This window comes from Brienomyrus brachyistius, chromosome 2 (assembly GCF_023856365.1).
Source record: "Brienomyrus brachyistius isolate T26 chromosome 2, BBRACH_0.4, whole genome shotgun sequence".
Classification (NCBI taxonomy): domain Eukaryota; kingdom Metazoa; phylum Chordata; class Actinopteri; order Osteoglossiformes; family Mormyridae; genus Brienomyrus; species Brienomyrus brachyistius.
The window spans coordinates 46611888-46639098 of record NC_064534.1 but is presented as its reverse complement, the minus strand read 5'-3'; the positions used below and the strand labels follow the sequence as shown (position 1 = coordinate 46639098).

General features: G+C 43.6%; 4 protein-coding genes and 1 long non-coding RNA gene across 6 annotated transcripts in view; 4 read left to right on the top strand and 1 right to left on the bottom strand.

Moving 5' to 3' along the window:
• The window catches only part of gak (cyclin G associated kinase), a 39201-nt gene extending 28330 nt beyond the window's left edge, over positions 1–10871 (top strand). The window contains exons 19-28 of the mRNA XM_048996417.1: positions 55–248; positions 594–752; positions 2274–2714; positions 3836–3991; positions 6149–6292; positions 6413–6499; positions 6779–7015; positions 7735–7883; positions 8228–8404; positions 8743–10871. Coding sequence (XP_048852374.1) covers positions 55–248; positions 594–752; positions 2274–2714; positions 3836–3991; positions 6149–6292; positions 6413–6499; positions 6779–7015; positions 7735–7883; positions 8228–8404; positions 8743–8844 — 1846 coding nt within the window. The 3' untranslated portion in view covers positions 8845–10871. The remainder of the gene's footprint in view (positions 1–54; positions 249–593; positions 753–2273; positions 2715–3835; positions 3992–6148; positions 6293–6412; positions 6500–6778; positions 7016–7734; positions 7884–8227; positions 8405–8742) is intronic.
• Positions 7022–7531, top strand: LOC125721113 (uncharacterized). The gene is made up of 3 exons (XR_007385684.1): positions 7022–7258; positions 7294–7433; positions 7469–7531. It is a non-coding gene; the product is annotated as an uncharacterized LOC125721113 (long non-coding RNA).
• A 2361-nt stretch (positions 10872–13232) lies between the features above and the next one.
• Positions 13233–19653, top strand: acaa2 (acetyl-CoA acyltransferase 2). Its single transcript, XM_048996693.1, has 10 exons — positions 13233–13360; positions 14002–14168; positions 15434–15562; positions 15966–16082; positions 16453–16600; positions 17179–17354; positions 17758–17887; positions 18259–18329; positions 18513–18667; positions 19065–19653. The coding sequence occupies exons 1-10, from the start codon at positions 13345–13347 to the stop codon at positions 19147–19149; spliced, it is 1194 nt and encodes a 397-aa protein (XP_048852650.1). The 5' UTR covers positions 13233–13344; the 3' UTR covers positions 19150–19653.
• Positions 19654–21478: 1825 nt separating this feature from the next.
• rpl6 (ribosomal protein L6) lies at positions 21479–24376 on the top strand. The gene is made up of 6 exons (XM_048996895.1): positions 21479–21670; positions 21854–21952; positions 22036–22179; positions 22562–22610; positions 22902–23086; positions 24193–24376. Exons 1-6 carry the CDS (start codon positions 21506–21508, stop codon positions 24343–24345), a joined length of 795 nt encoding a protein of 264 aa, XP_048852852.1. The 5' UTR covers positions 21479–21505; the 3' UTR covers positions 24346–24376.
• A 577-nt stretch (positions 24377–24953) lies between these two features.
• dynll1 (dynein, light chain, LC8-type 1) lies at positions 24954–26858 on the bottom strand. 2 transcript variants are annotated; one of them, XM_048997051.1, is made up of 4 exons: positions 26792–26809; positions 26196–26284; positions 25752–25890; positions 24954–25279 (listed from the first exon to the last, which is right to left on the bottom strand). In XM_048997051.1, the coding sequence occupies exons 3-4, from the start codon at positions 25881–25883 to the stop codon at positions 25142–25144; spliced, it is 270 nt and encodes an 89-aa protein (XP_048853008.1). In that variant the 5' UTR covers positions 25884–25890; positions 26196–26284; positions 26792–26809; the 3' UTR covers positions 24954–25141. The 2 variants fall into 2 exon arrangements, with proteins under 2 accessions (XP_048853008.1, XP_048852998.1); XM_048997041.1 differs by lacking the exon at positions 26196–26284 and having other exon boundaries at positions 26792–26858.
• Between the last annotated feature and the right edge of the window lie 353 nt (positions 26859–27211).

Here is a 27211-nt window from a genome sequence, read left to right as displayed (position 1 = left end):
GTATGTCCCCATTTGGGGGATACATAAAAATTTCCATTGTCCGTCTCTTAACAGGTATGACTTGGACGCTTGCGACATCCAGGAGAAGTACCCAGATCTCTTTCAGGTCAACCTGGAGGTGGAGGTGGAGCCGAGAGATCGGCCAAGCCACAGGACGCCACCCTGGGAGAACTTTGCTACCAAGGGCCTTAATCCCAAGATCCTCTTTTCCAGCCGGGAAGAGCAACAGGAGATCCTCGCCAAGTTTGGTGAGCTGTGAGAGATTACATAGCGTCTTTGCTTGAGGTGGTGTCAACTAATCAGTCAGAATAGCGACCCCAGTCTGGAAAGAAAAGACTGGCCACACTTGTTAAACTTTCACTGGAAAACACCCAAGATCACAAGCTATTCACATTACTGATGTGACTTTGCACAAATGAAGCCCTCTCTGCTCAGTAAAATGCTTAAACAAATGGCAGCACCCTTCCGAATCCTAGCATCTGCACTATGATGGTCTCAACTGGACTTGCAGGATGTGTCTGCAGTGATCTATGACCTGTGGTAAAGATGGCTAGTGGGACCCAGGTGACTGGCGGCCATATCTGTACCCCCAGGCAAACCAGAGCTCCCACGTCAGCCTGGATCCACAGCCTTCTACGATGCTGAGTCGCCCCAGTTGGATCAAACTCCTGAGGGCTCCACCACGGAGCCAGAGTCCCCGCAGAGCATGGACACCAATGCCAACAACTTTTTCCAGACCCTGGACTGGGACGGTGAGCAGTCATTCCAGTGCTGATTATGGGATGTCCAGCTGCTGAACACTACAGCAGTAACTAAGCAGCTGTGTGAACGGCTGCTCATTAAAAGCTGTATTTAAAATACCTCCATGCTAATAGGTCATCAGATCAGTGTGAACGGCATTTAGTTTTTTCACTGAGGGTGAAAATCGGTTCAGGGGTGGCTTTCCCAAAAGCGATCGATCTTGGTGAATAATGAACAGAATGAAGAATGATGTAGGTAAAGAATTAATGAGGTTTACATGCGTTTCCCAAAAACCTTCGTTATTCAAGAATTAACTAATATACTCAGCCCACTAATCAGCCACCAGCAAACACACCATCCTTTGCTATCTGACACACTCCAAAGCTGGACCAGGTATAAGCACCATGTGTACTCCTAGCCCACTAGGAAAGCCATGTGCATCTGTAGGGCTGCAGGAATCCACCAGTGGCGTAGAAGCTGAACGGTGCACTGAGGGCAGAATTCCAGTCTGTTCCTCTTTTCAATTTGTCCAGCAGCAGACCAAGGAGGCTCATTATTTCACCCCAGGCCAGCCTGTATTTCTTCATGAATTGTTCATTAAGGAGATGCTGCAAGGGGTTCATGACCACCCACAAAAGCAACTTCTAGAGGACGTTGTCTCAAAAGCTGTCTTCTTTTGACTTGCACAATTCTGCATTGCTGGCCATGCGGGGTGATTCACCTTCCCAGTTCAAAAGATTTGACTGATTACATAGCAAGTTTGATTGACTGATTAGCTGATGTATCTTATCAAGATTGTGCAGGATTTACTAACTGGATTTTGAATTTGCTTGGCGACAACGTGTACGATGTTGAACTTGGATGACTGTAAGAGTTTAATTCATTTCAGTTCAATGCACTCACATGAATGACATTTAATCTAGCAAGACATGAATAATTACATAACAGATTTACTTCCAAGAAGGTAGATGTATATATTGATCTTATATGTGCACCAATGAGTAAACTTTATATTTGTATGATAAAGATAAAAATTTTAGCCTATTTTAACAATATGGATTTGGTTCATACAGCAGGCAAAAGTGCAAATAAAGATCAACATAGAAACTAAGGAGTGGGTCGGAGCCCTCATAAATCTACGGATGAGTTAACGAAATACATTAGTTACGAAGGGTTTTGGGAAATGCGTGCTGATTAACAATCAGTCTAAAGTACTAGATAAGGAACTACTTATTTCAGGAAAGCCACCCCAGATTGTTTGTCACATTACTGCTGTTCGGCTGGTTTTTGCTGGTCATTTCTGACTGTATCCCCCTTCAGATTTGGGTAACGCTGCTCAGCAAGGCTATAAATAAGCTGCACATGCATGGTCACATCTGCTATTTTTCCTGCTGCAGCTGTGCAGGCTTCTGTCTCAGCATTTCTCTCCAGGCTTTAAAGTGCCCCCCCCCCAGTACTCTCTGCTTTATTTGATTCCTGTGTTTTTTCCCCCCCTGTCAAACTCCACAATTCTTCCCCATTTCCTACCGCAGATGGGACTGAGCATCGGGAAAAGCCAGACAGTCCAGCGGAAGACCATGATCTGAGCGACCCCTCGGAGGAGGAGCCGTGCTCCTACCCAGGTCCATGCAGCAATGACCTCAGTGAGGACAGCCAGCCCTTCTCCCGGGAGCCCAGCGAGCCGCTCTTCATGGCCGAGCCGGCGAGCCAGCCGTCTGAGTCGGGCCACAGCGACAGCGTGGACCTGCTGGGCCTGAACTACGAGCCCCTGGCCCCGGCAGCGCCCCCCCCTGCCCCCGGAGGCATGAAGGCCTCCTCAAGCAACAGTGACCTCCTCAACGACCTTTTTGCCCCAGCCGCCCATGTTGACCCTGCTGGCACCGCCGACCTGATCGGAGGAGGTGTGGAGGGAGACCTGTTTTTTAGCAGCCAGCCCCCCCCTGCAGCTGGTACAGCCCCCACAACTTCCAAATGTAAGTATCTGCTGCAGTCAGAGTGCATCCATCACTTTTGTTCAATCTGCAGTCATATTTAAGTAAGCTGTATTCACTTAAGTAATATTCCAGCATTTTCCACTATCTCTATAAGCAGGAATGAGGTCAGAGATGAACCAGAATAGTTGAATTGATTATTGTTCTAGAACAAATATACAGGTCATTGGCTGTTATATGGAGACGTACACACAGGGCCTGGTTTATTAGGCTTACAAACAGCATGCTCCAGCAGGTGACGAATCATGTGGCTGCAACTGCATGTATACAGCATGGAGAGAGGCTGGGGATGCTCAGCTACTATGTGCGTGATTGCTGGTGCCAGATGTGATGGTTCAGTCATCTCAGAAACACAGCCTCCCCAGGATTTTCATGCACTATGATGGCTAAAAGTTAGAGAACTACTAGAGAAGAAAACTCCTTGTTGATGAGAGAGGTCAGAGGCGAATGGACTCATTAAAGCTAATAGGAAGATAAGTGCAAAAATAACAGCCCTATATAACAGCGCTGTGTAGAAAGGCTTCTCTGAACACACAGTTCATCTACCACTGAAACAACTATGGAGGTGCTAGCTAGAGGTACCTAATCATGTGGCCAGGTTCGGGGTCCAATATGTTATGTTTTTATGGGGCCCACAATCTCTAGCAGCACCACTGAACATGGTGACTGAGTCCATAATATAAAAAACAATGGTCCCAAAGCCCGCCTAAATAGTTACCGTATCATTAATCACATGTTACAGCACCAATATATGGTTAAAAAACAATGGCAAACAATTAACTGCAATAATCTGAGAAATGTCAGAATGATTATTAGTTTATTGTAATCATCTTGACCAGACTTTAAAATTGAAACTTGGCTAGTTATCTAGCTAGCAAAGATATAGACACAAAAAATGTAGGTTCTAGACTGCAAGCATGACAGAGTGGCACATCTGGGTGTCACTGGTCCAGCTTTTCGGTATTTGCTGAACTACTGTGCTTTACACTCTAAAGTCAGACTTACAAAAACCAGATTGAGAGGTCTGTACAGTCTGAAGGTCGCCATGTTCCCTTTATGAAGCAGAAATGAAACCTTGGCTGTCACTTTGCCCCCCCCCTCAGCCAGCGACTTGTTTGACCCGTTCGGCATGGGGCCATCCCTGCACTCCGAGTCGGACTTGTTCGGAGACCTCCTGAGTGCAGAGGATGCTGCCCCGAGCGTCCCGGCCAGCAGCCCGGCACCACCGCCCAGCTCCGTCTCAGGATACTTCAATCTCAGTAGGTGTCCCTCCTCTTTCCCCATTCCCCCCGCACGGCCGCCCCCGTCCCCCTCCTCTTTCCCCATTCCCCCCGCACGGCCGCCCCCGTCCCCCTCCTCTTTCCCCATTCCCCCCGCACGGCCGCCCCCGTCCCCCTCCTCTTTCCCCATTCCCCCCGCACGGCCGCCCCCGTCCCCCTCCTCTTTCCCCATTCCCCCCGCACGGCCGCCCCCGTCCCCCTCCTCTTTCCCCATTCCCCCCGCACGGCCGCCCACGTCCCCCTCCTCTTTCCCCATTCCCCCCGCACGGCCGCCCCCGTCCCCCTCCTCTTTCCCCATTCCCCCCGCACGGCCGCCCCCGTCCCCCTCCTCTTTCCCCATTCCCCTGTCCCCCTCCTCTTAACAGGAATCCCCTTTTTTAATTGTCCTGATGATATCAGCTGAGGCAGGTTTGTTGCTTCTGGGCCCCCCACTGAAAAAAATCACACCGGGGTCCCTTGCCCCCCTCAGATATTTAAAAAATTACATAGATAGCTAGCAAGCTAATTAGCAGAACTTCTGCTTCAGCATCTCCAAAATAATGAATGTGTTTATTCAATGTTTAGTGTACTGACTGCTTGTGGCCAACAGGGGGCGCATGGGTTGAGTGGTGGTAAACACTGCCGCTGATTATCGGAAGTTATGGGAATGGTGGGCTTTATTCTTTTGGAACTTGAATATTATTATCATTCAGAGAGACGTTAGCTGATAGTCAAACAAAATCATGTGAACTGTTGGTGTTAGTTTCATTCATTTTGGTTTTAAATCTACACTCACCGGCACACCTGTCCAACTGCTCCTTGACGCAAATTACCGATCAGCCAATGACATGGTGGCAACTCAATGCATTTAGGCATGTTGACATGGTCAAAACGAACCATTGCAGTTCAAACTGAGCTTCAGAATGGGGAAGAAAGGTGATTTAAGTGACTTTGACCATGGCATGGTTGTTGGTGCCAGACAGGCTGGTCTGAATATTGCAGAAACTGCTGATCTTCTGGGATTGTCACGCACAACCATCTCTAGGGTTTACAGAGAATGGTCCAAAAAAGGGAAAACATCCAGTGAGCGGCAGTTCTGTGGGCGAAAATGCCTTGTTGATGCCAGAGGTCAGAGGAGAATGGCCAGAGTGGTTCGAGCTGATAGAAAGGCAACAGTAACTCAAATAACCACTCGTTACCACCAAGGTATGCAGAAGAGCATCTCCGAACGCACATCGAACCTTGAGGCAGATGGGCTACAGCAGCAGAAGGGTTAGGGTTAGGGTGCCGCTCCTTAGTGGCCACACCGGGTGCCACTCCTGTCAGCAAAGAACAGGAAACTGAGGCTACAATTCGCACAGGCTCACCGAAATTGGACAATAGAAGATTGGAAAAATGTTGCCTGGTCTGATGAGTCTCGATTTCTGCTGCGACATTCGGATGGTAAGGTCAGAATTTGGCATCAACAGCATGAAAGCATGGATCCATCCTGCCTTCTATCAATGGTTCAGGCTGGTAGTGGTGGTGTAATGTTGTGGGGGACATTTTCTTGGCACACTTTGGGCCCCTTAGCACTAATTGATCATCATTGCAACGCCACAGCCTACCTGAGTATTGTTACTGACCATGTCTCTCGCTTTATGACCACAGTGTACCCCATCTTCTGATGGCTACTTCCAGCAGGATAATGCACCATGTCATAAAGCTCAAATCATCTCAGACTGGTTTCTTGAACATGACGATGAGTTCATTGTACTCAAATGGCCTCCACAGTCACCAGATCTCAGTCCAATAGAGCAACTTTGGAATGTGGTGGAACGGGAGATTCACATCATGGATGTGCAGCCGACAAATCTGCAGCAACTGCGTGATGCTATCATGTCAATATGGACCAATATCTCTGAGGAATGTTTCCAGTACCTTGTTGAATCTATGCCACGAAGGATTAAGGCAGTTCTGAAGGCAAAAGGGGGTCCAACCCAGTACTAGCAAGGTGTACCTAATAAAGTGGCCTGTATATTCTAACCAGATATTGGGGCAAGAGCCGCTTTCTTGTGTGCTGTATCATGCAGGATGTAAGCAACGGGTGTTAGATCCAGTTGGAATTCCCTATGTGATGCTGTTGGCATGACGTGGATTTTCGCTGTTCCTGCACAGATAAGGTGACGAACGAGCCAACTAAGATGACCTCGTCAGCCAGTCAGCCTGATCTGCTGGGGGGGTGGGACAGCTGGAGCTCAAGTGGGACTGGGAGCAGCACCGCAGCCAAGTCAGGCCCGTCCAGCAAGCCCCAGTTCATAGGTACAGGCCTCTCTTGGAAGCAGAACTGGAAGGTGTTCTGATACGACTGTCTGTGCATGGAAGGATGGACAGACCTGTGTCTTAGTTCATATAAGGTAACATATTTTATCGGCCTTCCAGCCCCTGGAATCTCCTCTTTCTCGAAAACCAAATCGCAGAGCTTTGACCCCTTTGCTGGCCTGGGCAGCCTGGGCTCCACCCTACCTGGTGAGTCACCAGTCAAAGTCTGTGGTAGATTGAGGTGGGCTATATATAAGCCTCATTGTAATGTTTTATTAAAAATGTGGTGCATTTTGCATAAAAAATACACAGTATTTGAAGAACTAGATTCACCAAACTGTATAAATCAGTATTTCAGAGGACAAATGGGTTCCCTGGGCAGGATATCAAATTATAGTCATATGTACATAGTGTGTTGGTATAATGTAAAATAATGAGTTTTAAAAAAAAAAAAAAAACCTACCCTGTTTTCCCATTGGTGTCTAGCTGCTGCTTCTACTGCTGGTTTTTCGGGTCCCAGTTTCAACACCAAACCCGCCCCATCAGCAAAAAGCGGAACCCAGTGGCAGTCAAGCCGGCCTGCTGCCCCCGGTCCCGGGAAACCCTGGGCTCCACAGAGCGCCCCCCCGAAAGCACAGCCCAACAAGCCCAACTACAACTTGAACTTCAGTGTGATCGGGGGCCGTGAGGACAGGGGCCTCCGGGGCGTCGGCGTCGGCTTCGGTGAGGAGGCAGCCGACCTGAGTGGGCAGCTTTGTTGGCATAAAATCGGCTTGCAAAACCCAGAGTTTCTGGAGGGTTGATGGTTTGTGTGTGTGTGGGGGGGGGCATATGACTCTGCCGACTGTCTCTGATTGGAAGGTCACTGGCTGAAATGCCCTGTCTGTGATTGGAAGGTCACTGGCTGAAATGCCCTGTCTGTGATTGGAAGGTCACTGGCTGAAATGCCCTGTCTGTGATTGGAAGGTCACTGGCTGAAATGCCCGGTCTGTGATTGGAAGGTCACTGGCTGAAATGCCCTGTCTCTGATTGGAAGGTCACTGGCTGAAATGCCCTGTCTCTGATTGGAAGGTCACTGGCTGAAATGCCCTGTCTCTGATTGGAAGGTCACTGGCTGAAATGCCCTGTCTCTGATTGGAAGGTCACTGGCTGAAATGCCCTGTCTCTGACTGGAAGGTCACTGGCTGAAATGCCCTGTCTCTGATTGGAAGGTCACTGGCTGAAATGCCCTGTCTCTGACTGGAAGGTCACTGGCTGAAATGCTGTGTCTGCCAGACTGACGTCACCACTGGGCCCTTGAGTGAGGCCTTTAATGGCTTAACTCCTTAACCCCTAATGGCTCCAGGGACACTGTCTAATCCTGATCTCTGATCTTCACTCCTATGTCTCTTTGGATAAAAGTGTCTGCTAAATACATGGATTTCCTTTATGTAAACCGACAGGTCCAAAGCCTGTAGTGAAGGAAGATGACTTTGAGGACCTCCTGTCAAACCAGGGATTTGCCTCCAAACCAGACAAGAAGGGTCCGAGGACTATTGCTGAGATGCGGAAGCAGGAACTCTCAAAGGATATGGACCCTCAGAAACTGCAGGTCACTGAATTGAATTCTGGGTAGAATGTGAATGAGATGATAGCATGACTAATCTATACACCTGGCTTGGATAAAGTTGCTCTAATTTTTATTCAAAGGGTTGCAATGAGCATTATGTTGGACCCTGCAGTGTTCATTCTCTGCAGACCTGATTATTTCCTAGTTGTGGTTTTGCAGCGAAACGTGACATTTCATAGAACAGTGAGGTGGATTAGTCTCATCTTGATGACAGTGATGTTTGTTAAATTTAAATTCATTTCCAGACCCACTTCAGCCCAGCTATTAAAGGACAAACCTTCTTGACCTCATTTGATAGCATATTTCATGTTTGATTGTTCTTGTAGATCTTGGAATGGATCGAAGGGAAGGAACGGAACATCCGGGCTCTGATATCAACACTTCACACTGTCCTCTGGGAGGGTGAGACTCGATGGAAGCCCGTGAGCATGGCTGACCTCGTCACCCCAGACCAAGTAAAGAAGTTCTACAGGAAGGCTGTACTTGTGGTCCATCCTGACAAGGTAGCTATAGTAATATTATCACTACTTCCTGAGCCTGGGTCCTCAGATCTTAGTTTTGGAATTGTTGTCTTCTGCAAATTTTAATTTTGCACGAGCTACTGTCTGCTAATTTTATTGTCTTGCGGTTGGTGCTTTTTGTTGCTAAAGATGCACAATCATTGGCCCTCCTACAGTCTCAGCTAAAACTGTGCTAGAGGGGTGAACTGCTAATCATGTCATATTTACAGTGTTCTCTGTCACACTTTTTCACCCTGAAATCTGTGGCTCATGTATTGCCAATTTCCTATTCTCAAATGAAGCTCTGTAATTTATATGTACATTTTTGCTGTTTCTTGAAGGCGGCAGGACAGCCCTACGAACAGTATGCCAAAATGATTTTCATGGAGCTGAATGATGCCTGGTCAGAGTTTGAGAACCAAGGCTCAAAAGCCCTCTTCTGACATGGACCTTGAGAGCCCTTCTGCTCCCACTTCTGCTTTCACTGTTTCTGAGACAATCACCAGACAAGAGGCAGTAATCGAAACAGGGATTTGTTTCCACGAGCATGCCACATTTCAGATGCCGAAGGATCATGGAAAACTGTAGCCCAGTGGTGCAAGGTAGTGAATGACACTCCCAGGACAGAAGATAATGCATCACATGAGACGTACAGATTTTCAAAACAGGCCATTATGTTAATGTTAACCTTCTGCGCTGGTGGTGGAAGGTGAAGATCTTAAATGCAGTCATCTGCCTTTCATGTTGAAGTGATTAATGAAATATATATTAAATCAATAAAAACAAAGAACTTGATTACATGAGCTAACCCATTTTGTCTTGTGCAAAGGTGGTAGTTTTCTATCACTGTAAATATTACATTGTCAGTATGGTTCTTTGATCTCTGCTGAGCCAGTGATTCAAAAACATAAAGCACTTGAATTCTCTTCTCGTCTTTCCTTGTTGATGTAACATTGTATTCTCAAGCTTGTGTTATCGGCTGTTATTCCAGTCCTATAAAGATTACATCTGATCATTTATGTTCCTACTCACGGGCCAGTCAGGCATTTTTCTTATTTATGTTTAGTCAGAAATTTACAAGGCATTTTAAAAGCAAAAAAAATAAATTATTATATAAATTGAATGTTTGGATTAAGATCTCCCCATAAGCAAATAGTTCTGTGTAGAAATAATTCCAAAGTATGTTACCATGAATGTGCTTTTATATGGACTTTGTATATTCCTATATATGTTACACCTTCCCATTCTAGTTTTTCTTAAATGATTCCTTAAGAGGGGCTTTTCCCGCTGTTTTTTCCATTTTAATGTTCCTTGCATCTCTTAACATACCATTGAAGAATTATTCCAGCAAATACACTATGATCCCTGAAGCTTTTGTTGTGAACAGACCCATATCATGCTAATAAAGCAGCATTCTCTCCACCAGAATACTGTAAAAAATGTGTTGGAGCAAATACTGTGCTTGAAATGGTCATTATGAAACTGATGCAGCAGAAAGCAGTTTACTAATAGGCTTCAGCTTGCTGTTACTGTGTCTTTACAGAGATGCATAAAAACAAGCTTGTGTATTAAGAGAGAGAGGTTTTTCGACTGTTGGCCATGAGTATAATATTTTGTGTTCATGTATTGTAAAGGTTTACTGGCAGTTGGTGGGGTGAACGTGATTGGAGGACAAAGTCCTCATTTTATATTTTTACCCATAGAAATATGACTTATTACGCAGTTTTCCCTACTGACAGTTTGCTAAATGCTCACTTAAATGAAACTCTACTGCTAATTATGTATTTGCTGCTACAAGACTGCCATTCCATAAGAGATTTCCCAACATGCCCTGTGGTAATTATTGACATTCAGGTGAAACTCAGCTGTTTATAGTAATACTAATAGCAGACGTAGAAGTAACTCATTCAAATGGGCACAACATTTGAGGTTGACAAATGTGTGTAGGCTAATTTAAATGATTTATTTTTTTGTTAAAAGACCAAATTTCATACAAATTCCTTGTAATCCTTTGCATAGCATATTTCTTTGCAATACACGCAAAAGTGCTTGAAACATTTAAGTTTACAAGTTTGATTGAAGGTGGGATCTGTTTAGATATGATTCTTAATGTTGAATTCAGTAATGAACACAATGTTAAGATCCTCCCGCTTTAAACAGACAGGAATAGCGCATTTGTAAATTACATGATGTACTGCTTTACCTTCTCTGTTTTTATTGACAAATTTTTCTCAGTTTTATTTTTCATAATCTCTAAATCCAGAGGACTAAATCTTCTCTTTGGTCACTTAAAGATGTGGTTTTCTTTTCCAGGTTTTATAGAGCAGAAAAAGTTACAAAAGGTGGTTTCTCACTATAAATACATTTGAGTGTTTGTATATATTTTGGTGCAGGGTTTAAACTTTCAAGTCATAAATGATGCAAATTGTGTATTTACAGCAATGACCAATAAACACAATCATCAAAAGAACTTTTTCATTCCTGCCATTTAGAATGAGAAATTAGTAACTTGTTGGAAGAATTAGACTAGTTTTTAAGATGTTTCTTTAACTTTAACAGCTTAATTCAAAAGATATTATATATTTAAAGGTTGAAATTATGATGTTCAAAATGGCAAAACTGATTACATTGGTTAAATTTTTACTTTCTTTTTGTTACAAATCGAAATAGGTGGATCTTATAATATTATTTATGCTGAATTCAAATATCTAATCAGAATTTACCTTTCATGCAAGGCTTTTGAGTGACAGTTAAACCTTGTTATATTTACGATATATGTGCATGGTGGAAGTGTATGATTTTCTGCTGTACATGGCCACAAGAACATCTCTCTTAAAGGTCCAGCAGAAGTCGGCAAGCATACTGGGGCTCCACTTGCCTTGATATTGTTTTTCCATATCGGAGAAAGAAGAGGATGCTGTCTCAATATGTCCAAACCTGTTACAGCCTTTAAACTCTGGCAAAACAGACTTACAGTACGTTGTGTCCTTCTGTAAAGTCCTAAAAATATTCAGAAATAGAAATAAAAGCATTTTTCCTAAATTACTCTTAAATATGTGCCCTTGAGAGGTAAAGTGGGCTATCCCACAAAAACAAAATTGAGAAAATGAGCTCAAGTTGAAATTTTTTCAAAAAAATCAGTGTGCCTATACCCCACAATTGATATATATCATAGGTAGCACAGAGGTATGACTTACATAATAGCAACTTATCCAATTGAAAATATTCAATAAAAAGGGGGTAGGGGTCAAAAATGTGGGATAGCCCACTTTACCTCTCAAGGGCACATATATCCCTACATTCTTAACAGGGAATTATTTGCTATCAATATAGCCTAAAAATTACATCAGTGGAAAACTATGGGTGAGATCAAAATTCTGAGAACATTTCTTAAATCAGCATTTAAACGTACATAAAGATACCCCTTACTTTTGTGAAAATGTTTGTTGAACAGTGTTATGTGAAATACCTATGTTTTAAACATTTTATGACAATTATAACAAAATTGACTCACAAACCTTGTGAAAAATCTTTGTTACATTTTATGATGCTGATCACATTAGTATCTGGGGAAAAGCATAAAAGAAATAAAAACCTTAAACCAGCCATTGAAACACAATTTGGATCTTAAATATCAGACATCTTTCTGACTTTTTTTTAAGGAATTGCATGAATTTCTACCCGAATTTAAGAACACAAAACAAAATGAGTCAGAGGGGCAGAGGGCTTGACCATGAGATTACAGAGTCAGTAAATTTTACTTAGGGCCTACATGTAAACCTCATTAATTATGTTTTTGGTGTTAGAAATTGGTTTCTAACTGAATTTCAATCAACTAAAGTATGTCATACTGTATTTAAAATAATAGCCAGCCACTGTACATAGATTTTGGTGAAAATTATTCATTTTCACACAGATTTCGTCATAGTCAACAGAAATGTTGCAATACTATTAACTTCTCAAAGTAAAAATTCCTATAATTTATCCAAGAAGAACTCAGCAACCTGATCAAATATAAAGAGGGGCCTTGTATAATAGCGTCCATTGCAAACTAAAATCCCTGCATCAACGTCGAGTGGGGTTTTTAAATGTGCTAGTTCATACAATTATTTTAATATTTATTCCCAAGTTTTCAAAGCTGAGTTTGGGATGTTAAATTACTTTATTCCCCCCGTTACAGTTTGGCCGTGGTCTCAGAGAAATGATCACACAGCTGCGACATCAGAATATATCAGATATAGCGCAGTAGCCATGTCATCATCGACCACAATGTAATAAAGATCAAATTTATAAAACTAACGTACGATATCAACTGCCTAGATAGTACAATGACATGATCAAAGCACCAAATAAACTTATTAAATTATGACTTAGCGGTCTAAAATAAAACCACATTCCCTACATACACTAGTGCTAACGAACCGAATTAGCTAGTTTGTAAATCCCCTGATAGATACATATTTACTAAATTCTGGTTTAACGACTTAGATCAAATATACTGAAGCGCTTCCCGGTCACCTTATTTCTATAATCATTTCGGCACTTCATAAAAAATGCCAGATCATATAAGGAAAACAAGAGATCACATTCGGTACAACGCTTCAGAAGAACGCTCGGACTGCTATGATGTATTAATTGTATAAAACGCAGCAGCACTTTCTGTTGTCCCAAAGAGCGGCCCAAAAAAATAATTATTTATATTTTATTATTTTATAAAATACCACTTAAATTTTATTTGCAGGTTTCAGCTTAACATGGAAGATATAGATGACTCACCTTTTAAAACTTGCAGTTATATTGTCATATAAAGCGAATGTTAGATTACCAATGTGGAGCTGATTTTCGTATCTAGGCGAAAGGTCGCACTATTGACAGCCTGTTAGATGTGGCGGCAGAACTCGCAGACTCACTGACCTTTGGAAATTAGCGCTGGAAGCAGCAGCATGTCGCTCATTAGAGGTAAGTAAACTTTAGCGAACTGGCTTAAAACCTACTGTTGTTGTATCTGTTACAACGCACCTATTAATCTTTGCCGGTTCGATGTTATAATGAATAGAAAGGCATGAATCACTAAGGCGTACGATTAATATTTAGATCAAAGTATATTTTACTTAAAAAAACTACTGACGAATCAAAAGCTGTTATTTGAACGTGCATTCGTGTCTGCTCTGTGTATTACAATAAACCAGTATTATTTAATATATCGTTTTTAGTAAGTAAGTCATTGCTGTGTTTAAAGTATCACTCAGGAATGTTATAATAGGTAATAAGATGACATTTATTAATGAGATGCGGAGATTGAAGGTAATGCATGTATTAGCATTTTCCTGTTCACTGTGATATTGCTCGGGAGATTTTGGATGTTGTAGCGAGGAGACGAACATAAGATGGAAAAAAAACTGAAGTTTATTCAAAATCTCATAGAGATTATGTTAAACCCGCATATATTAAAACAATAGTATGTTAGAAACGATAAATACGCATATTTGTCACGGTTGTGATAGCCTTGTTTTAGAAGGTTACTGAAGAACTCATCATTGGTGCAACAGAAAATTTGCAGTAGCGTAATAACCGAATATATGGGTTTTGAAACTGTTCAGGTGTGTTCATTGTGTCTGCGAAGCGCACTCCCTTTGGTACGTATGGGGGGCTCCTGAAAGATCACAGCGCCACTGACCTGGCGGAGCACGCCTCACGGGCCGCGCTGGCCGCCGGGAACCTGGCCCCCGAGCTGGTCAACAGTGTCATTATGGGAAATGTCATGCAGGTGAGACCCTGCGTTGTGTAATCAGAATGTATGCTTTATCAATCAATAATGGACAGCAGGTCACACAGTGCTGAAGATATGGTCCACAAGACTTCAGATCATTTTTTCATGTAGTAGGCAGGTTCCTAATCTTCTGAGCTCCAAAAACCTGTAATGAAACTGATGTTGGTGACGTTACATCTAGAGATCCTGTGTGCTGGTGTGTAGCAGCCACTACATATAATGCAGGCAGTCAGATATTGGGAAGCTGTGCTGATTTGGGAGACTGTAGTGAGCTTATACAGAGTGAACTAACCAATGAAATCCTCCCTCCTTCACTATAGAAAATGATAGATTGTCCAATGCAATCACCTCCATTATTTTAGCATTTATGTCTTCAGTGGTGCTAGTGAACATTGACTAGAGTCTACAGTACATATTGGTCGGCAGTATTGGCTAAGATTGACATATTTGACCAGGGATGTAGCCACATAGTAAAAATACATGTTTGAATGCCCCCTCCTCAGTCTGCAAAATCTGCTGAGGCAGACCTGTGCCCCACAAAATTAATCTAACTACAGGCCTGCACCTGACTGATGCCAGTGTCTTGATTTAATGACTGCTGACTGATACACATGTACTAACTGCTGTATCGGGCAGCTTTAATACATTAAAATGGGAATGTAATTGGCCATCATTGATCACAGTGTTCATATTGCCTTTTTATGAATTATATAGCTATAACTATATTAATAGTATATTAATATTATATTCATAATAGTTCAATAATTAAAAAACATTTTATTTGTTTGTTCATTTCACAATTCTTGGAGTGCTTAGCTGTTTGTCTGTAACTGACACTGTTTATGTGATTTATGTAACACTCATCGATGTTGCCACTTGCTTGTAAACGTGGTTGTCAAGCTAGTTATCTTGTACAGCAGACATTTAACATTACAGGTTATATTGTGTAAAACCATGTTCTTCTCAGCAGCCGTGTCATGTGACCTTTATTACAGTTGGAACTTATCCAGTATTCCTCGCTTTGAAAGCTGATATACACTTCAAAAAGCACGATAACCCTTTTGCACAGGTGATACTCTGAATACCATTTTGTAACTGGCATGACTTCACTGGCAGAAAATTAGTGGATAGTAGTAGATTTCATCCATATGTAACTAGCTCAGCTGCTCTGATGACCTTAGTGTTTGGTGCTACTGCTCTGCAGCCTGTATTCAAAGCCCTACACCTATGGCCTGTGAATGTTTTTCTGCGTCCCTCCCCAGAGCTCTGCAGACGCCCCCTACATTGCACGCCATGTGGGCCTGAGGTGTGATGTTCCTGTGCCTGTCCCAGCTCTCACCGTCAACAGGCTTTGTGGTTCAGGCTTCCAGTCCATCATCAACGGTGCTCAGGTAGACAGAACGTTGGCGCACCTTGTGATTTTAGCTCCGATGAAACTTGATGGAGACCCCTCTATGCCAGGGGTCTCTAACTCCGGCCCTGGAGAGCTACTATCCAGTAGGTTTTCTATCCTACCTGGCTTCTGATGACTCACACCTGCTCTCAGGCAAATACCAAGAGCAGCTCTGGCTCATCAGAAGCCGGGTAGGATAGAAAACCTACTGGATAGTAGCTCTCCAGGTTCGGAGTTGGAGACCCCTGATTTATGCAGATATTTGATGCTTCAGGATGTTACTGTTGCTTCTGTTTTTTTTTTTTTTGGATCTCTACCATCATGGTGCAGCACAAGAGGGGGGAAAATGCATATTGCTTCATAATAATGCTTAATCTGCTGTTTACTCTTCTATCCACTAGGAAATTTGCTTGAAGGAGTCAGAGGTTGTCCTGTGTGGTGGATCCGAGAGCATGAGTCAAGCCCCATATGCTGTACGCAACATCCGCTTCGGGACCAAGTTCGGCCTGGACCTTAAGGTGCGTGACAGCTTCAGAATTGAATTTTGGCACTTCATCATTATCCCGGTCGTTTCTGGGGAAGTGAGCAAATACCCTGCCGGAATGTTTCCTCTATTAATACTGCATTTCACAATAAATCATTATACTGAGCTGCAGTCTGTTTGCGGCAGGCTTACGGATACAGTAGCCCTGTTGTTGTAGAATCGCGGAAATGTGAAGCATGATCAACTGAAAACCTTTTTTTGTGGCGCACCAAAGATTAAACCTGGACGAAATATTAATATTTCCATTTTTTTTAAGTCCGTTCCTGGGGGATTCAAATTAGCATCCGGAGCTTAGAAAATGAGATCCTGTAAGACGTTGTTGACCATTGCCCTGTGTCTGTCAGCTGGAAGACACGCTGTGGGCAGGGCTCACGGATCTGCACGTGAAAACGCCCATGGGCATAACGGCTGAGAACCTGGCCGATAAATACCAGATCAGCCGGGAGGAGTGTGACGCGTATGCTTACCAGACGCAGCAAAGGTGGAAGGCAGGTGAGCACCGTTGACTCTTTCATCATCACCTGGGTTCGACAGTGATTGCTGATGGGGCTTTAGGATTCCATACAGGAACGGTTTCAATTCAGCAAACATCATGTGACAGTATCTTGCTGAATGAAATGTGTGTGTGATTTGAGCTGTCATGTAAGCACACTGGAGAGAGCCATTGACACCTAGAGTCAGATTGCTTCTGTGAGCCAGCATGCTTGGCCAACAAACCTGAATCTGATTCGGTAATATGGGATAAATCTCAGACTAAACTTCTTTACTCCTGATTTCATGTTTCATGAGGATTTTTTGACATTGATATTTTGTATAAATAAGAAATGAACTCTATTGTGTTGCATTCATTTCAATATTATTGTTTGGAATATGAAATGTATTGAATGAGTATTCCTTAGAATTTGTGTTTCCCAAGGGAATTGCCTTGTCATACCCGTGGAAGAAATGACATGCTGAATTCAGCCATAGCAGTACTTGTCGTTCAGAGGATTGCTCCCCCCCCCGGCCTGCTACCTCTGTTGATACTGCAGGATGATCTCATTGTAGAGTCTTTGTCTCCTTTGGCACAGCACATGAGGCCGGCCACTTCAACGCTGAGATCGCGCCCATTGATGTCAAGGCGAAAAAGGGCAAGGTGGCCATGACACATGACGAGCACCCCCGCCCACAGACCACCCTGGAGCAGATGGCCAAGTTGCCAACGGTCTTCAAGAAGGGTGGAACCGTGACGGCCGCCAATGCCTCTGTGAGCGTGCAGGCTGCCGCGAGTAATTTCCTCACGGAAAAATGTCCTGATGATGCTGCTGAGATGACAAATTTGGTTTTTGGTTCTATGGATGCTCCAGACCAGTGTTTCCCAACCTGATGCATGGGGACCCACAGACAGTCCACATTTTTGCTCCCTCCCAGCTCCTTGCCAGACGGTCCACATTTTTGCTCCCTCCCAGCTCCTTGCCAGACGGTCCACATTTTTGCTCCCTCCCAGCTTCTGCCTGCGGGTCCCCATGGGCCGGATTGGGAAACGCTGCTCTAGAAAGTGTTATGTAGTAATAGCTGTAATTTGTTAAGCAAAATGAAATGTTTAAGAGCATGATGACAGAGATTTTTTCCATGGTTTCTTTGTGTTGCTGACTGGCGTGTGTTGACAGGGCGTGTCCGATGGGGCTGCCGCCGTGGTAATAGCCAGTGAGGATGCGCTGAAGCAGCACAAGCTGACTCCTCTAGCCAGGATCGTGGCCTATCATGTATCTGGCTGTGATCCCAGCATCATGGGAATTGGTAAATGACCAGCACTGCGAAGAAGCTCAGCGTTCGACCATTACTGCTTTTCAAAATTGGCCCTGTTTATAGAGGCGTTGGTGGGCCGAGGCAGTCTGTGATTCCCAGTGAGGCCTCAGCAGAAGCTTGCAAAGAACGGGTGGCAAGCAGCGAGGGCAGGGCTGAGATCAGCGGGAAGAGCTAAAAACATGACAAAGTATCAACAGGATCCGTTAAAGGACTGAAATGATTCTGATGATGATATTAGTTTGCTATTGCATGGGGATAAGATGCATCTGTTTTTTCTAGAAAAATTTCTGACACTAATTTTATGCAACGTGTGTAATATAAAATGCTAAAATATTAACAAATTATGTAAAATGTTTCCTTAGGCCCTGTGCCAGCGATCACTGAAGCTCTGAAAAAAGCTGGTCTCTCTCTGAAAGACATGGATCTTGTAGAGGTGTGAATCTAATAGTACGAGCATTAATCCTGCGTGTATTTGGGTCACTTATACAGTCTGGATCACATGACCACATGGGGCTGACACTTTTCACTTTCCTACCCATGGTGTTGTGTTAGATGGTCTGCTGTGAGCTCTGATCCAAGCGCCATAATCTGCTGTTGTATGAACATTCTCTCCTAGGTGAACGAGGCCTTTGCTTCGCAATACCTCTCTGTGGCCAAGTCGCTGGGGCTGGACCCTGAAAAGAGCAATGTGAACGGAGGTGCCATTGCCCTGGGCCACCCTCTTGGGGCCTCTGGCGCGCGCATCACTGCTCATCTGGTCCACGAGCTCAGGTAGCGTCAGTCTCTAAATAACACCTGCATGTGTATCACCACTCACCTGCTCTGCTGGGTTAGGTGACTGAAGCAAAAACCTGTTTAAAACGACCCACACATTTCCATTTCAGTTAAGGTTTGGGGTGGCTGGTAAAGTAATTCTCTCTCTAAGCAATGTCGATGTGTATATTGGGGATTAATTGAGTATTTTATGCTAATTTCTTATTTGGACTTCCCCATAACAATTTGCTTGGGTGCATAAAATAGACATTAAGTGTTGTTTGCAGTTACCTGTTAACAGAGTATAATAAAACCAGTCAAGATGCATAACATTCCAAGACGCACGCATTACAAAATAAATTCCCAGGTTTTAGAAAGCAGCCAACTAGATGTTCTGTATGCTTACTATTCACAGGCGGCGCGGAGCAAAATACGCTATTGGGTCGGCCTGCATTGGTGGAGGTCAGGGCATCGCTATCATCCTGGAAAACACCAAATGAAGATGCGGTCCCCATCTAATCCGGATGCTGGCTGCCGCTATGTCCATGAGATGGTTCCTTTGCAGAACAGAATACCACTAATGACCATACTCTTCTTTTCAGCTACAAACACATTCACATGTTTATAAAAATCATATCTGTGCCTTAAAGACCTAACAGCTTAGCTTTAGCACTGATACATTTTAATGTATCATTTATATTTTTGTTTTTGAAGGCGCCTACAGTTTTCCCTCTGTGTGTGCACTCATATAGTTGTCACACACATCACATGTGTCTTGATTAATTAATTTCTGCAATGAAAAGGATTCTGTTGGAAGTTTTCCCCTCCCGTCATACAATGACATCATGCTGTTCTCCTTCTGACCGTGATAAACACACTCGCTCTAACTGGCTCACATATATCAAACAGTTCACAGACACATGAGCAAACTGGAAAAGCCTGACATTGCTTTGTTCTATGTTTGTGTAAGGAATCATTTCTTAATAAAACTGGGATTTAACAAGTGTGTTTGGTAACTATAGTTTGTTTTCTTTAGTTAGAAGTACAAGCAGGTAATTTTGCTATATTGTTCAATTTTGTCTGTTGTGTTCAATTTTTATATATATATATAAACACACACACACACTAGAGCTCTTAGTGACACTGACAAGGGTCAAATCATGTTCAGACAATGGAGTCAGAGCATCTTTGAAATTTATCACATGTGGCACAAATCACAGGAGTAATATGTTATGACACAGCACATGAACCCTCTTGCATATGTGCTTATGTAGCCATGGATTGCTCAGCCCCGCACATTCCACAGATGCTTACGCTGCAGGACTCGATGCATATAGTTTAGTTAGTTAACTAGTAAGTAAGTAATTGAAAGAAAGACAGACGGACGAACGTACCATGGAAAAAAATATCTCCCCCATGGCTGCCTCTAGCTATGGGCAAAATATGAAGGTGCCTAGAGCCCCCAAATCACCTGTGCTGTGGAGGAAGTGAAACGACAATCACTTTGCTTGATAGGGGGGCATCCCAAGTAAAGCTTTGCCTAGGGCCAATGAAGAGGTAGATGCGGCCCTGCCTAAAACCACATTTTAGTTTTTAAATGTTGTATCAATTTGCATTGAATTATTTATTTGGCCATCACATTACTTATTACACATTATTGATTCTCCAAGTTAGCTGTGCACGCTGTGAATATTTTAGCTCATAGTGAACCTGACAAACATATTTGACTTTGTCATCAGGTAATTTCAATCTCTAGGCATAATGAGCAAGCAGCCAGCTTGTTCTCACCTACAGAGAAAACGTTGGAGGAGATGTAAACAGAATTTACACATGGGGATCGATAACGCATCTATTATTATTATTATTGTTCTTATTATCTGACTATCATCATCATTATTAGTAGTAGTAGTGATAGTAGTATAATTATACGTTACTGTAACATTCAATCGAAAACTACACAGTCCAGCAGGCAATGCGTGTGCGTCATACGTCACGCAAATCTCGTTTATAGCCGTCAGTGTCCCGTATGTCGGTCTTTTTTTCTTAGTGAAGGTAAGAATGGTTCCTCCTCGTTCCTTTCTGGGAATTAATATCGTTAACCATCCTTGCGAAAACAAATTAATTGTTTAGCCGCTCGTTTATACATGAACGTTTTATCAATGTTAATGTCTTTTAATGTGGAAATTACGCATTTCTTTTGCGCGAACATTTGATTAAATCAATGATTTCGAAAGCGTAGGCCCAACATCAGAGAGGCACGCACAAAATGCTCCTTTTTCTTAAATAATTCTACGTTTTCCAGTACCGTCACTGTAAAACTTAATCGTTGCCTTTCTGCTGCTGGCGACATTTTATGTCTAAAGTTTTGTTCGGCTTCTTCCTAGTCAGTGTTACAGGGCTTATGCCTGTTTTGAGTCCTTGTCGATGTGTAGCGTGAGTCGGGCCTCCGCACTAATATTTATGAATAAACGAATGATTTGTGCTGCCTTTGATTACTGTTCGGTGTTTAAAAACTTTTAAAAGCTGCATGAGCTGTCAGAAACTAACTACCTCGGGTATTCAAGCGCCTGAAAAACTGTTACTGGAGACGTTTCTGCCGATGTGTGTTAGATGTGCCCCGCATGCTCTACAGTAGGTGGCACATTGTATTTGCACGTTTTTGTCAAAAATTGCAGTTTTGTTCAGCTAACCTTAGCTGAATTCTTTAACTGCTGACAACAGATTAAACCGAACGTTGCTTAGCTCGAATGACTTAGTCGTACAGGTAATTGATATTGACTCGGCTAAATTTTGCTAAGGCTGTAGCATTGCTAATGAGATGTTCGCTCCTAACTAGTACATTATCCTTGACCACAGATGGCAGAGGGTGATAAGAAGGTGGTGAAGAAGAAGAAGGCGGCCAAGAAGAGGCACTCGAGCCGCAACCCTGTATTGGCTCGGGGGTTGTGTCGCTACTCCCGCTCTGTCATGTATGCTCGCAAAGCGCTATATAAGAGGAAAACCAAGGCACCTGAGACCAAGGTGAGTACATATTATTTGATGGGTCGGTGGGACAGGGGTCAGGTATGGTTCAGACAGGAATCTGAAATTTGGAGGGGTCTCTGTACAGCCCAATGCCGATGTAAATGGTGTGTTCCTGTTCTTAACATGTAAGGGTGCATGTAAGCATGCAACTTGTATGCTTGATGGTGCACATGTCCGCAGATTGAAAAGAAGTTGAAGGAAAAGCTGCCGACAACGGTCACAAAGACCGTTGGGGGGGACAAGAATGGAGGCACGCGTGTGGTCAAGCTGCGGAAGATGGTGAGCCTGGGCGTCTCTCTGGGTGGGTGTCTTCTCTCTCCCCCTTACGTGCAGCTTTCACTGATGGCTTTTTCTCCCCAAAGCCCCGCTACTACCCCACAGAAGACGTTCCTCGCAAGCTCCTGAGTCACGGCAAGAAACCCTTCAGCCAGCACAAGCGACGGCTGCGTAGCTCCATCACCCCAGGCACCGTCCTCATCCTGCTGACGGGCCGGCACCGCGGAAAGGTGAGCCCAGGCAGGCGTCCGCACCGCTGCGCTTATCCTGCCAGAAATCCTGCCCAAGTGTTTGTCTAATTGCTGCTGCTTAAGCCTAAGCCGTGGCTGCCACCTCCTGAATTTGGTGTCTTCAGCTTAATATCTTTAAAGCTCTTTGCTGTTCATTCCAAATGAGTTCTTGCTGTCCTATTTTGTGCGGAGGTACTACAGTTATACTGTAGTAAGGTAAGCATGAGAGTCTGCTAGCACATTGTAGATCACATGGCCTGAACATTCTGTAAGTAGTCATTGGGTCTAGGGCTGTTTTCATTCTTGGATGTATGCACAGCTTGTCATTTACTGTGAAAATCTGACATAGAACTGTCATTAATTATTTTTTCCCCTCCCTTAGCGTGTCGTGTTCCTGAAGCAGCTGTCCAGTGGTCTTCTTCTTGTCACCGGTAAGAGTTGATTGACAACTCCTGTTGGACGTTGCGCTAACATCTTTATACAGGAGTCAGTATCCAGTCTTGAGGAGAAAATGATAGTAACGTCTGACCCAGCATGGAGAAATGTTGTGTGTGTGTGGTTGGTTTTTTTTTGTGCTTATCTAGTGTATATTGTATGCATCCAATTTGCCACACTGTCCTGTTTACCATTTTGAACAGCTCTTGCCTCAGCTTCAGGCCTCATGTCTGAGCTTAATGCTGGTGGACAATGACTGACACCCTGTTTGATCTGTCCTTGCTCAGGGCCGCTGGTCGTCAATCGCGTGCCTCTTCGCAGAGCTCACCAAAAGTTTGTCATTGCCACCACCACAAAAATCGACATCTCCACTGTGAAGATCCCCAGGACCCTCACAGACTCGTACTTCAAGAAGAAGAAGCTGAGGAGACCCCGGCACCAGGAGGGCGAGATCTTCGACACGGAGAAGGAGGTAATGTTCCCCTCGATCCCATAAGACCCCAGTATTCTCTCTACATTCTCAGTCAGAGGAGAATTGCATTTCCAGCTCATTTACATGGTTTACGTTGCCCAGGAATATCATGCATCTGATTAATTGTAAAAGCAATGTTGCATTTAAACATAGCTTGTCTGCCCTTATTTTTGGCTGTTCTTTGTATGTCCTCCTTGTGAGGCTCCAAACCTTCTGTTTGTGACAGATTTTACCAATGGCCAGTTTTTGGGGATGTTAAGTTGTGATTTCATTTTTGGTTTTTACCCCTCTACTATTGTGTAATGGTGCCACGTCTCAATAGAATCATCTCTTTGCTGTAGAGCTGTAACTTGTCACATTATCTGTTGAAGACATGATTTGAATTTTCAAAGTATAGGAGTTTAGGCTATTTGGATTTGCAGAACTGGTTGAAAGTATGTGGACAGTCATTAAAAATCACTCTGTATGGAGTGTTGGTGTGGTTTAAACTTGTTTGTTCAATTTGAATCTTCTGAATTTTAATATGCAAGGCCTTTGAAATTGGGATTGACGTTTCTGGATTGACTACACAATTCATTAAATAAAATTAAATTTCTGCTGTGTTGGCTAATTGGCTTGCTACCCATGCAGATTGCTGTTGTGTAAAACTATTTGACAAGACGGGTCCAAATTGAACCCTACATATGACATTAAACCCTTTCCCGATAAGGGTCTTGAGTATCTTATTTACTTGTTACGGTTTAATGGCAAATCAAATTTAAACAGAATGAGTTTTTGGTACTTAAAGTTGCCAATATAAATCTTTGCTTGGCCATCTTCTCCTGGCTGTGGTGTCTTTTTAAAGCTTCTTTTATTCCATGTTGGTACTACTTCGGGCCCAAGTTTGTATGCATGCATGTAAGTGGTTATTCAAGTGTACTGTGAAGGTGTGGCCATTTGCTGAGTGAGGTTGGGGATCTGTGCTTGTGTTCCGACGTTTGCTTCTTTGAATTCTGTGACCAGCAGAGCCAAACCTAAACTTCAGTTGCTCCAGGTTAGTTTGGTACAAGTCCTGCTGTCTGACCTCAAGCCTTCCTCACTTAGTACGTTCGCTGTGTCCCCCACAGAAATACCAGGTGACAGAGCAGCGTAAGATTGACCAGAAGGCTGTGGACGCCCAGCTGCTGCCCCTCATCAGGAAGGTCCCTCAGCTGAAGGGTTACCTGCGTGGCTCATTCTGCCTCACCAATGGTGTCTATCCGCACAAGCTGGTCTTCTAAACAGTCTAATAAATGACATCCTGTCCACTGACTGTGTGCTCATTCATTTTTGCAGTGACCCAGTATGTCGGGGTCATGCAGTGACTTGGTGGTCAGCAGTTCAGCCTTTTGCCATCAGGGCTGTGGCTTCCCGTCCTCTTTGGTTTGCTGTTCGTTTGTCCTGCCTGTGTGGGTTTGCTCCTGCCTCGCTATGTCAGATGTGCGTAAATCTCTCCATTGTGTGTGGTGCAAGCCCTGCTTTGGGGTGTTTCCCCCAGCTGGATGGCATGGTGTACAGGCTCATTGGCTTAACCCCATAACTAAAGTTAATATTGGCTGAAGGATGACACAGGTTTTAAATTACCAGTGATCTTTAAATCTGATTCCCTGGCCATGTTGCCCTTTTAGGCTATTCACCCTAAAGTTTCCCATTATGTGTCGTGACAGTGGGTGGGTGACGTGTGTAGGGAAGCCTTAGCATCGAGTCTCATGCTGATTTGTAATGTAAGCTTCGGTGTGTCTTACATGTGGAAAAATCACAGGTGGCATCAATGAAATGCTGTAGAAAGTCACTGTAGCAAAAAATGTATACATGAAGTTGTGGACCTTAAACAAACCAGTCATGAAACTTAAGTAAAAAATTTATTTTGAGGACTTAACATTCTGCTATATAGAAAATAAATACAAGTCTTTACATGGCCATTTCTAACAGAAGCAGCACAGAAAAAAATGCAGGTCCCTGTAACCAAGAAGGGGGTTTTGTTGTCAGTCTTTGCCAGTCAGTTTAACTTCAGGGCTTGGCTGCTGAGCTGCAACTTCAACCAGACTTGAACAGCAGAATGGCCACCTGACCCAAGTAGAAGTAGATGAAATGCTTGGTCTCGTGGGTGACGTAGCTCCCGAAATTCCTCCCCACAATGCAATGCCAGGTGGGGTTGTACTTCTTATCAAACTCCTAGGGGAAAAACAATCAATTCACTATACACCTGTATCCACTTCATACACAACAAAAGATTTAATCTTAACCCCCACACCACCACCAAATACCAGACATAATTGAGGAACATTAATGCCGGAATTCAATTCAATGGAATGAATGTGCAGTAAAAAACAGCTGCACTGTATGTCTGATGGATATTGACATGCATGTAATCTCATGAGAATGCAGCATAGAAAAGGCCATAATGCAGTTTTTTCCTCCCACGTACAATACCGCCGCATTTATAAAAAAAAAATCAAAAGCGGCGTTCACAATGCTCCGCTCTTCAGGACTTAAAGGCGTGGGCACAGGCTCTGGGCCACACAGCCCCTTAGAACACAAGTGACCTCTCTGTTAATGTGTTGTCTCTATCATCTTTCTACCCTTAATCTGCGCATCATTGGAGCACATTAATTAAGGGGATTAATGACATGACGAGGCACGCTACCTTCTTGATGTAGGCGGCGATGTCTTTCTCGATGTTGTACTTCTCCAGGGCCTGGGTCGCGCACTCCACGGCGTCCTGCTGCATCTCCTCGGACATGTCCGCGTTTTTGATCACCGCCTTTCTGTCGGACATGGTTACGCTGCGAAAAGCGTACGGAGCAGATTCGTTAACCGGACGTGGGGCATCCCTGCGGCACCTTGCAAGGGGTGCGCCAAGGGTGCGTTGTACAAAATCATTGTGAAAACATCCAATGTTTCATACGGACGTAAAGCGGAATTTAACAAAGTCTAATTGACCACGGAGAGATAACGAATTAATACCATACCATATGAAACACACGCGGTTTCCAAGACATTTTCGCTATTATAACCTCACCTCATAAAAGCACAATTACTAACTCGGCTTCCACAAAACCTTCAACAGTAATGCAGCTAAAAGACATACTTCCAAGTACTTCTCACACTTGCGGGGTTGTGGGTCCGAGTCCCGCCCCGAATTGTTGTTTTCCGTTCCCTCCGGGTACTCCGCTTTCCCTACCCAAAGACACCAGGCAAACTGACGCTTCAGTTCCCCGTAGTGTGTGTATCCCTGCCCCCGTCCTGGATGTCCCCTGCCCCCCGTCCCCCAGCCTCCACGGAAAGGCTCCCGATTGCTGCAGACGGACGGATTCGCCCGTTTCACGCCCGGCCGTGTTTCGGCCAATAATTACCGCATGACCGCAGCAAGTTATCCGTATATCCCACTTAAGCACCACAGTATGTTAACATAAAAATAATAAACTACTAAGTTTACAAAACCATAAAGTTGGTTATAGTTTTAAACAGCAGGTGTATAGAAATCACTAATAAAAAAGCAGCTAAAATCAGTGATGTTACCTACCTTCCACTATCGTTCTTTTAATTTGTTACGTAAATAACCAGAATTTAAATACCATTAATAATAAAGTTGGAATTATTTACAGAATATAAAATTTTTATTCCGCTTTCCGAGATGTTTTATTAATATTGCAATGCCACTCTGCAAGTACGGGAAAACGTTACCTGCTAGGTACGTATCACAGATCACACGCCCTGCGAATCGCTTCGTTGCTGAAACGGACTCGACTCGCCTCGGCAAATGGCTGGAAAATGCTTCAAGCATAACCCACCCTGTCGGCACGCTATTGGTTCTAAAGAGCGCACACAACTATCCTATTGGCTAAGCACTCTGAGTTTTGCTGGACTTTATATCAGCATTTTATTTCAAACCATGATCCTTTGCGTTTAAGACGCCAGTTTTGGTATCCATGGATACTTTTCATTAAAACAGCTCATTTTGCCCACCGCTGAGCGTCCTTTCATTGTTTACAAAGTATTGGAATACCTGAATTATATGAATTATATGGCTGAATTTACTTTTTGAAAGTGGACTGACACTTTTTGGTTTATAGTAAATGCTGCGTATATCACATACCCGATAGC

What these genes read in the sequence shown, in the direction of transcription:
- acaa2 (XM_048996693.1), top strand. An exon ending in TTATGGGAAATGTCATGCAG is followed by an intron (nt 14,169 to 15,433) that starts GTGAGACCCTGC and finishes GTCCCTCCCCAG; the next exon opens with AGCTCTGCAGACGCCCCCTA. An exon ending in CCATCATCAACGGTGCTCAG is followed by an intron (nt 15,563 to 15,965) that starts GTAGACAGAACG and finishes TCTATCCACTAG; the next exon opens with GAAATTTGCTTGAAGGAGTC.
- rpl6 (XM_048996895.1), top strand. Translation starts at nt 21,506, where the DNA reads ATGGCAGAGGGTGATAAGAAGGTGGTGAAGAAGAAGAAGGCGGCCAAG. An exon ending in CCAAGGCACCTGAGACCAAG is followed by an intron (nt 21,671 to 21,853) that starts GTGAGTACATAT and finishes ACATGTCCGCAG; the next exon opens with ATTGAAAAGAAGTTGAAGGA. An exon ending in CGGGCCGGCACCGCGGAAAG is followed by an intron (nt 22,180 to 22,561) that starts GTGAGCCCAGGC and finishes CCCCTCCCTTAG; the next exon opens with CGTGTCGTGTTCCTGAAGCA.
- dynll1 (XM_048997041.1), bottom strand. Translation starts at nt 25,883, where the DNA reads ATGTCCGACAGAAAGGCGGTGATCAAAAACGCGGACATGTCCGAGGAG. An exon ending in TCGCCGCCTACATCAAGAAG is followed by an intron (nt 25,280 to 25,751) that starts GTAGCGTGCCTC and finishes TTTTTCCCCTAG; the next exon opens with GAGTTTGATAAGAAGTACAA.